The 11,131-nt window shown below is 33.4% G+C and overlaps 1 protein-coding gene across 1 annotated transcript in view; it reads left to right on the forward strand.

The window, feature by feature from the left end:
• Positions 1 to 6,459, forward strand: part of LOC110997136 (protein real-time) — a 28,132-nt gene extending 21,673 nt beyond the window's left edge. The window contains exons 8-16 of the mRNA XM_045634816.1: positions 354 to 442; positions 612 to 870; positions 1,134 to 1,252; positions 2,027 to 2,152; positions 2,530 to 2,671; positions 2,902 to 3,029; positions 3,510 to 3,634; positions 4,132 to 4,292; positions 4,612 to 6,459. Of these exons, the coding sequence (XP_045490772.1) occupies positions 354 to 442; positions 612 to 870; positions 1,134 to 1,252; positions 2,027 to 2,152; positions 2,530 to 2,671; positions 2,902 to 3,029; positions 3,510 to 3,634; positions 4,132 to 4,216 (1,073 nt within the window). The 3' untranslated portion in view covers positions 4,217 to 4,292; positions 4,612 to 6,459. The remainder of the gene's footprint in view (positions 1 to 353; positions 443 to 611; positions 871 to 1,133; positions 1,253 to 2,026; positions 2,153 to 2,529; positions 2,672 to 2,901; positions 3,030 to 3,509; positions 3,635 to 4,131; positions 4,293 to 4,611) is intronic.
• The last annotated feature ends 4,672 nt before the right edge of the window (positions 6,460 to 11,131 follow it).

Consider the following 11,131-nt stretch of genomic DNA (forward strand, 5'->3'; position numbering starts at 1 on the left):
CTGTTCTAGAAGTATAGCCTGATAGTTGGTGATGTGCACCATCAATTAATATTGTTGGCTTTAAAATATACTTAACTTAGGCCTCTTTCTGGGGGATCTTTTCAATACATAAAAAAGAAATATTTTCATATAAAAAAGATCGGTAGAAAATCTTTAATCCCTACTATTTCACATATTGAAAATCTTAGAAATTTAGTAAATTTATCACGCCCTTACACATGCGGCGAACATGCTGTATCTAAGAATTCACTGTTTACGCCTATCATTCTATCCGGTGACCTTAAAACTCTCGTAATAACAGTAATACAATATTATTTAATAAAAATCTGAATGGTACGTATTAAATAATACAGACGGCCGACCCCTATACGTGCTTCGTCTGGGGCAGATGGATGTAAAGGGGCTGCTCAAGTCAATTGGAGAGGATGGCCTTCTTAAGTTGGTATGTTGAGCTTTATATTGTTTTGATAAACTTGTCACTAAAAGAAAAAGTGCGCGAAAAAAGTGGCAAAGAAATAATATCGTTTCATAAAAATGTTATTTTGTTCATGAATATCTAAGACTATTTAATTCTGTTACAGTATATTATTTCTAGTATTTTGACTTTTCAGACTCTTCACGTATGTGAAGAAGGCTTGAAATTACTAGAAGAAGCAACTCGATCGTCAGAGCACGCTGTCCATTCCTGGTGCCTCCTGGTAGACCTTGACGGTTTGAACATGAGGCATCTATGGAGACCAGGCGTCAGGGCTCTGCTACGAATTATCCAGATCGTGGAAGCCAACTATCCCGAAACCATGGGCAGAGTCCTCATCGTCAGAGCTCCTAGAGTCTTCCCGATATTGTGGACTATTGTGAGCACGTTTATCGGTAAGTATTTGCAATAAAAACATAGGTTATTGCGTTATTTAGCCTTGGACACTCAATTATGACAAAATACGTGTAGTGAAAGTGGTTTCGCATCTGGTAAATCTAGATATAAAATTTTATATTAAGCACCTAAAATTCAGATAAGATGAAAGGCCATTGAGCTGGCAGAGATGGTCTAATAATGACGTATGTTTTTTTGGATACGTTCATTGCAAATGATAAACAAAGCCCCAGAAATGAAATAGTAAATTTTAAATTTTTAGATGAAAACACCCGCAGCAAGTTCTTGTTCTACGGTGGCAAGGATTATTTACAAGCTGGAGGGCTACTCGACTATATACCCAAGGAATACATCCCAGACTTCCTCGGGGGTCCATGCAAGGTAAATTACTTGAACCACAACTTTTCCTCATTTCTCAACATGGAGAAACAAAGATATTACTTTACATATTATTTTTATGTGGTACTTACTAATGATATAAATAATGCCTTTTTATAACAGTCGGACATAGTAGAGACGTCATTGTTCGTGCCTCGTCGTTTTTACCAATACGTACGACACGTGAGAACTACAACAATATAAACGTGACGTCATGTATTGTCAATTGTCAGTATTCGTTCAATTCAGTACATTGGGATCTAAACATGGAGTGCGATTCAAATTGGTTCAATATGTTTTATAATAAAGATAATATTTTGATTTCCTTCTTTATATATTACATTTTTTAACGAATTCCCAGCATATTAATATGTTACTGTTTTATTTGTATTGTTTATTTTATAATATTTTTGTATTATCCTAACTATATATATATTGGTATGAAATAAAAATATGTTTAATCATGTTTTTATCCCTATGTGCCGCACATTATATTGTTATATGACTACCGTTTATGTAATTTGAAGAATTGTAGTGCGCAGTATAAATTTAGGCACAAATACGTAAAAGTCACTTAGCTGCTTCTAACTGTTAACACTAAGACCACTAAAATTATCGCACAACAACACGAAATGTTTACGTACTAATCTTTCAAAGTACAAAGCAATATCGCTATTTACGTATATGATTTATGTGTAATCGAAATAAAACATGTATAACTAAAATAATGTACATAGATGCGATCAATATGTTGTCAAAAATGTTTTGGTCTTCTAGAGTTTTGTCCACGAGGGCGGGCTAGTACCGAAGAGTTTGTACGCGAGCGGCGCCTTCACTGAAAGAGATGGGGATCCTCTCTCCGAAGATAGTATATACAGATCTGTCAGCCTGGCCAAAGGACAGGTAAAATTGTAGATCAAAATGAAAAGTAAAATAATTGTCTTAAACACCATCTATATTTTTTGAGCACATCTGTGTGCTTTCCTTTTCCATTCGGATGCTCAGATGCGACAGACGTCTGAAGATCAGATCAAATCATCTATTTATTTGTTTTCTAAATTAAATACCCGTCGATACTATATTATATGACGCCTTAACAAGTGATTCTAGCCACCATGTTCCAGGAGAATGTGCATTGTATAATGTCTTTTGCAATACACGAGTAACGGAACCTGCTTCTATTTTGTTGAGAGCTGTTACAGCTTCCAGTAACTGATAAAGACCAGCTCCAGGACATAATTTAGTAAGACGAAAGATAATAGTGAAGATCTGTTTGGCAGGTTCACGAAGTGGTAGTGGTGAATCGGGACCCTCAGAGTGTGCTGACGTGGGACTTCGACGTGCTCCGACACGACATCTCTTTCACCGTATTTCGGACTGACTGCGAGCTGGAGCAGCCCGATCAGACCGATCACGCTGCTGGTAAATATGCTTTTTCATTATGGCTGCATTTGATTTGATATTTATGTTGGAATCGAAAGTCAGATTACCCAGAGTGAACGTGTCATTGACAATGACCCTTTTACTTTTATTTATAGAGATTTGGAATTAAAAAAATAATGTCACCTGGGAAATATGGGGAACACAAATACGATAGACGTTTAAATCTGCATTCCCTTTTGTTGAGATGTTCTAAAATATAAATATTACAGCAGTCTGCGTGGGAGGGACGGCCTTAGAGGAGGGTAAATCTCTGTTGGAGGCGCAAGGGTGGCGAGAGGGAGAACAATACCATCGCGTGGAACCTGCCCTCATTTGCCACGACGGGGAGAGCATACAGGTAACGGCAAAGTCAAAATCATTCATTCCAATTAGACTAACAAAAATGGCACTTCCAAAATATTGTTTCGTATAAAGAAGAATGGGCAATCAACAATTTGAAAAACTATTTCCAAAAGAGATTTTTTAACAATTTGGAGTTGTTGACTGTTACAATTTGGAATTTTAAAAACGCAAAACCCTTTGCTAGTTAAAACCACGTCACCGTCAAGATTTTTGCGTGTTAATTATCGTTCTTACACAAATATATAAATATTATATTTCGATGAAAACGGTCTCCGACGAAATGTAATTCCTAGAAAGTAATAAAATTAGACAGGTTTAGGATTTTTGTGCTGGAACGCTACCGTTTGTATCATTTTAAGTTATATTATACGGGGTCACTTTATTTTTTGTCCTGTAATTAGATTATTAAACCAAGTGGTTTACTTTATTAATTATTTAAGTAAACACTTACCTCATTAACATTTACCGGCATCAGGGCTCCCACGTGATGTCCGAAATCGGCAGCTATCTGCTGCAGTGGCGCTGTGAGCTGCTCGACACTTCCTCTCGTGCAGCCCAGCTCATGTACTTCCACGAGACCCTTGCCAGCCATCACTACAAGTGAGTACCCCTCCCTTACTTACTTTCTACTAATCAAATTTTGGTTATTATTAACCGAAAAAAGTTAAATTAATTACTTATTAATAATGTATCTGATTTTTTTTAATTAACAAGTAATGAAAAACCTGCATTAGCCTTTATTTAAGCAATAGCAGTGATCCAAATAAGAATGACAATTATTGTATATGTTTTTGTTTTTGTGAGAAAATAAATAAATATATTATTATTATTATTTATATACTATCTTGACATAGTTTAATTTTTCTCTAAGCAAAAAAAAAAAAATATATATATAATAATTTTGTATAAACATTTGGGACAATTCACATTTATTTATACAAATTGTTGGATCCGTAGCTACTCCTTAATTAATAAACAATATTTAATAATAATTATTCTTATGACTTATGAATAGTTTCGATCATAATACAACACAAGCCAGCCGACACCTGGAACATCTGTAATTAGATTCCCGTTGACATAACGCTATATTGCAGAGGTTCGATGTCGAGCCTCCAATCGGCCACGAGCGGATTCTCCTGCCTGAGCAACAAGTCGGGCAGCTCTTGCCCGTCGCGGTGATGCGAGATGCCCGCGCCGCCGCGCTAGAGCGGACAGCGGAGCGGAGAGCGGATCACCATTTCGTCCTATGCGAAGAGTAGAATCCTTGAGAAATCTTTTGAGATATTTTAAAGTTTTAGCTAATTTTGTCATTTGCGTAACCCGGTTCTGATCATGAAATAAAACATAAAAAATATACAAAAGGCGATGGTGAAAGTTAGTGAGAAACCGGAGTTGTCTTTATGTCGGAATTATACTTATCAAAGTATATATGATTTAATAAAATCATTATCCAAAATATGAAAATAAATTTTTTAGAGTTATTAAAGTAAACATAAAAGAATGTTTAAATTGATTAATCATTTCTTAATGAAATAATGAATGGCTCGACAGCTGATTTTTTTTTGCATTTGCAGTGATTTTTCACGCCCAACCTGCAACTTAAAAATGTGGAATTGAAAACCGTTATCGCTTAGATAAAGTAATATTTATGAGCCAGCCGAGCCGTCTCGTCGCAACGTAAACCGTAATACCTTACTATAGAGTCTATTTTCGATCGATTACGCGTTTAGAATATGTAGCAAATAAGAAACTTAATTATCGTACGCATGTGTCAACTTGTAAAGTATTTTTTTATCGAATATTTTGTTGTTTTAGGTCATTTTTTTGTTATTTTATCGTATTCATTTGAATTGAAGTTTTTACTACTTTTAAGGCATATACTATCATGAAAGTACATATTACGCCCTTCTAAAGAAAATTTGATATATTTTCATAAAGACTTGTATAAGACAAAAATTATTTCCGCACTTAAATCTGTTCAGAGGATCGAAAGTAATGATTGCACCGTTTAACACAGGTACTCATCCGTCTCTTTTCACCACTAGTTGACGGAAAGAGATGTTAGAGTGATGCGATGCGTGCAAATAGGCAATACATTTTCTATGGCACCTTTAAAGTATTGATTAGTAAAAGGAATAAAGCAAGTATCTTAGCATTAATTTAAACAAGTGGTTCCTTTTTTCTATACTTATGTAAAAATAGGCATAAGGATTTCCTATTCATGATTCGGTCAATTGTATGTTACGTGTGATAACGGGCTCAGTAAACGTAGAAAAAATCCTGGGAACACAATGTTTTTAAATTGTGGTCTTTGAAGACACTAAACCCTGGAATCTGGTGGTGCTTCCAACCATAATTGTTTCGCCGGGAAAACGAACCTTTTTTTACTTTTACTGTGCACCGGAACGTAAGAGTTGTAACTCAAATTGAGGTTGTAGTGCGGCCGATACGGATTGTATGTCAATATTTTTTCAAAATAAATCAGAGATGTATATGAATTAGATTATAGAATAAAAAATCCAAATGAAATTATCGTCTCATATAGACATTAGATTCTAAATGGGATATTCGTCCACAAAAAAATGTTCAAAAAATACTATAGATATTTAGATCGATATAAATAATCAGTAGACTAAAAAATTAGACCATTTAAGACATTGAAAAGTGAAGGCGTGTCGATGATGTCTCAGTCAGGTAACCCTAACAGGAGGTTTTATAAAATTACTAATTACGTAATGTAAATCTTTATTGTTCGATTTGACCAAAGATTTCTTCAAAAACAAAATAAGGAAGAAAAGATACAAAATTATTCTTTTCAAGAACAAAGTTTTCGATATACTTTCACGTCTATGATATGCTATATATTCGTAGAATGTACTTGTATTTTCATTTTTGAGTAGGTATATGGTTTCCATACACGCATTTGCAGTATTCTTGGAGTACCAAGCTGACAAAATATTTCCTGTTTGTTGATTCGAGGCAAGATTATAGGTATAGGTGTGTGTTTAACTACTCTACCCAAATTCTAATCTTCGTAGGCCTAAGTAAACACTCATTGTAGAATAATTTAGTGAATAGTTTTCCATATCAAAAGATGCAAATGGCCGCAAGTAATTTATGTCAATATATTGGTCTTTTTCATAAACATAATATATATATCATATGTTTTTTACAAAACAAATGAATGCTTTGATTTATGAACAAGACCATTGTGACCTAATCTAAAAATGTATTTTAATAAAGTAAATCGTAATATTTAGGTAAAATGTGGTTTTATGGGTAAAAGTAAAATAAAAATTATTTCAAGAACTCTTAAACTTCTCAAGGAATATGCTGAAGATGAGTTGGGATAGGCTTTGGAATGTGAATGATCCTGTTTAACTTTAGAAGTGAAGAGTTGAATTTGTTAACTTACACTTAAACAATTAATTAGTCTTATAACACTGATTTAACTAAAGTACCTACTGATCTGTACTTGCGACTTCTAAATCAAGGTTAATGTATATACATCTTATTAAGACAAGTACAAGTATACGATTGAAAGTCTGTCTAGAAGTGGAGCATATGTTATTGTTGTTTCTACAGATTACAATTGCTAACAGCAAAACTATTTTTGATTCTTTACCAAGTCGTGCCCACCTTTAAGACTAGTGCTGTGGGGGATTATATAAAATTATTTAAATTTCACATAGAAATTTCAATCAAACATACCCCTCACAAGCTGAATAAAAACACCAATAAGAACAGGAGAGACCACCCCGCGTACGGAGGGTATGCCTTGCTTACCCTCCGTACGCGTTTAATTAATTTCGAGATATATAGATTATATACCTTAGTTAAAACAGTGTTTAAACTAACACTTAAAAATAGGCTACAAAACAGGAATTGCTAAGTTTTTTGTAATCTATGATATTGATTAAGTTTATTTAGGCTTAATGTTTTTTAAGTCGCTTTAAATACTGTTTTATATGTTTTATTCAGCTTAATTGTTTTTTTTTGTGTGCTCTTCTGCGTACACAGAGCTAATCTATGAAATTGTTATATTAGGAAATATTATATCATAGTAGAATTTATTGACTATTAAAATTAAAATTTTCATCGTTGTTCTTTATTTACCTATATATATTATCCAATCAATACCATTCTCTAAAACACAATTGTGCCAATGAATCCGTCTGGTGATACAAGTGTTCATGTGCAGCGGTAAGCGCCTTATTCTAATTAACACGTTTGCCTCCAGTCTAATGAATAAAATTTAAAAATTTCCGCAAAAAGTGTTACGTATTTATATACGTAACACTTTTAGCGCAAGAAGAGGACTGTTCAACGTTACGAAATCAACACTCCAAGTCGATAAATCCTTATCGTCATATAGACATCAGTTTCGGTTTGACAGAGGAAATCAAGGTTTATATATTAATTAGCATATTTTGTTTGCCCTTAAACCCTACATGCGACTGATACTTTGAATGTCAAAACGCTTTAGCTATAGTAGCCCTTAGCTCTCTATAATCAGTTTGGACTTATGTAATTGTTAACATAAAAAGGCACTAAAACGATTATGTTTCGATTGCAATATTCGTTTAAATTCAAATGTCCAAGGCGTAAAATTGTTAGCTTATCAGAACTATAAAGATTTGAGAAACAGTTTCGCAATAAACGTTTGCCAATCAAAACTTATAGGTGGGCTGTAAAGCCTTATCTGCTGGCGGTTGGCTACGGTTCTTTACTTCGCAAACACAATCCGTGGTTGTAAATCTATTGTAATTTTAAATTTTATATCCCCATTTATTATATACTTTATTGCTATCGACATTTTGTTGCTATATGCGTCTGACGACGTATGCAAATTGCTAATTTTCTTTTAATTTTGTAGGTCGCTTTTATTAAGCATTTAAGATTAATACGAATTTCCGATAAGTATACGTTTTTCCAACTTTTTATAAACTTAATCTAGTTATGTTTGTATTTATGTATGATTGAAAAAATGAAATCTCTTAGGCATTCTGATACTTTAATTATGTCTTATATTATTATCAATGGTTTAATGGTATGGATTATGTATGTACATACTTATATTTATTTGTAAAAACCGATAGTTGATACAGACGGTGGCTTTGTTATAAGTAGGTACCTAATACAATAGAATTCAGCCGGGACCTTTGATTTTGGTTAATATAACCAGTATGTTCTTCTAAACTATGTCGTAGTAAACTAAATACCTAACTGTATATTAGTTCTTTCTTGGTTGTGTTTATTCAAACAATTCAGGTTGTTAGGCCTGTACCGTGTCCTAGTTAACAGCGCTAGAAGCAGTCGAGGCTTCATACGATAACACAATCAATGCCACGGTAGCTTTACGACTCATTCGAGAAATACACTAATGATTAATTAACTTTCGACGGGGTTGGAAAATTCCGTATATATATAGAGAGTGTGTTCTATATACATATTTAGTGTATGTACAGGAAGAATGGGAAGTTCTGATATCTAGAACGTTTCTGCTTGGAATGAAAAGATGATTTTGATAAGAATGACATGAGCTGACCAAGAGTTATACAAACTAATGATTTTATAACTGTCATCTTAGAAAGGGTTACATATACAGTACCAAAAGGTCGGTAACGCACCCATTAAAAATATGTTTTTGGGCGTCCGATAGGCTCGTTTGCCAATTTTTTTTATATTAGAAGAAAGTTCATATTTAGTTGATCGATTAAATTAAAAATTAAGTCGTGTATCAAAAAGTGCAAGAGCACATATTTTGGGAATTTATTTTATAAGTGATACCGTCCAAATGTAAAGCCTCGCGTTCGCGGCACTCGTTTAATCGAACAATAAAATTACTTATGTCAGCTCAGCTGGTGATGGCTGCCATTTCGTTATAGATATTTTTTTTCAACTGCGCGAGAGAAGGCTTATTGACGTAGACTTTACATTTAAGATAACCCCATAAGAAAAATCCATAGGGGTTAAATCAGGACTGCGTGGAGGTCAATTTATCACAAAATTTAATTCAATTTATCTCTAACATTTTCACATAGCGAAAGCTAAATATACTTTCTTTTGAGACACCTGTTATAAAAATACAATGAACTGTATATACATGATTGTTAAGTAAATATAAATAGGACTTAATATGACGCTGCATAACTTTGAAAGAAATTCAAATCTGTAAGAATTTACAAACGTAAGGTTTGATGGCTATAGATGCGTAGTGTACTTTTGACTCTTTGCTAACCTTCAGCACCGCTGGGAATGCACAAACGAGAAAAAAGTACTTTGAGATTTTTTTTAATTAAACTTAGGTATATGTGTATATTCTTTACCTACAAATTTCACAATAAGAAGCCTGTAAATATATATCCCCAAAAAGATTAAGCCATAGTTGCCATGAAATAAACTTATGTCTAATAAATTCTACACAATTGTTATCACTTGCAGTATCGGATGCGGCAGTTGCTTCTTCTTTCATGCAATCTAACTGCAAATATATGTTTCTCACACCATAATATGCACGTGTTAGAAAAATTGTCTGGCGTCGATTCATGAGACAAAGCGACACGAGCCGGGGCGAACAAACTAGTTAATTTCACAGTTTGTCCAGCCGCTCGGGTCGACGGCCTCACAATATTTTCTTCTAGCTTATACTGGAGTGCTTTTTTTCTTCTTTCTTCACGTCCTACACTCTGCTTTAACTATATGAAAAAAATAAACAGACTCACCTAATCCCTCGTCGTGATGTTCAATTCGTGAAGATATTAATTTGCTTTTTCTTAATACTCTTTTTATGCTAAGAATCATCATGGTCATCTTCATTGAGAAGTAAGACGACATTCTTTGTTGCTTTTACTGGCAGATATCATAAGTCTAAAAATTTCTTCTATTATTTATTGGTTCGAATAAGTTTTTCGTTAATTCCTTGTCCTAGTTTTTCCTGCTTACTCGCAATTTTATAGATAACAAATAAACATATTCATTATTCCATTTAAAGACTTAAAGCACAAAAAAAATGTCGCGCGTTGGCTGCGTTCGCGCACCCAATTCGAACTAGCTTGAAAAACTAATAGTGTTTGCACAAGTGTTTTCAGAAACAATTGTAAAGGACTTTTCTACTATTACTTTTATAATGTTACAGCAAAACAACAAAATCAATATATATAAAAATTTAATATTATAGATATATTTTCAATCTTTTTTTTTAAATAACAATTAATTAAAACCTTAACATTACTTACATTGTGTTTTATTAAGAACTTTTTTTTAAGTAATGGAATAAAGACGAAAAAACTCAGTGGCGCTACGACCTTTTTAGGTTCCGCTTCAGATTTCTATATCTGTTTCATGATCATTTGTCAATCTGATAAACACATAATGCTCACATACTTATGTGAGCTTCCTGTGAATGTCCTCCATACAAATTTCTCTTTGTCTACAGCGCAAAAATGGACGTTTTCAATACATGCTATATTTGATTATTTCTTGTCGGAAGAGGAACCAATACTGGGGAAAACTTTTAGAATTTTTGTGTTGTAAATAAAAAAACTAATTGTGTGTTGAAAATATAACTAGGTAGGTATTTTTGAAAATAACCAATAAGAATATGAACGGCAACATGTACAGTATTAATACAAGTGTGGTTCTAAGTTACGACCCACATAGAACCTGCGTTTCTTTATCAATGTTGATAAACTGTGCAGTCGGATAAGCAGACTGAGCGTGAAATCGCTGTGAGCCTTTATAATTAGTACAGGTTTTTATTTCAATGTATGATTACTTTTTAATATTCAAGGTTCGAGATTAGGTCTTTCGGTGTTAACACACCTGTTATGTGTTAACACTAAAGCTAAAAAATTCATTAATAATAATCGTTTATAACGATACTAAACAAAAGAAGTTTTTGAATATAGAAAATTTGTAATTTTTTCAAGTACTCTCCATAAAGTGATTATCCGTGTAAAACAAAACGCCTGTTTATTTTTAAATGCAATGACAACCACAAACGTAATTTCTTGGAGTATTTAATCATAGCTTTAATTGGGCATAAATACAGGCTCGATTAGCTATTTATATTATAGTCATTCCGCAATTACT

The sequence above is a fragment of the Pieris rapae genome, chromosome 4 (genome assembly GCF_905147795.1).
Source record: "Pieris rapae chromosome 4, ilPieRapa1.1, whole genome shotgun sequence".
Classification (NCBI taxonomy): Eukaryota; Metazoa; Arthropoda; class Insecta; order Lepidoptera; family Pieridae; genus Pieris; species Pieris rapae.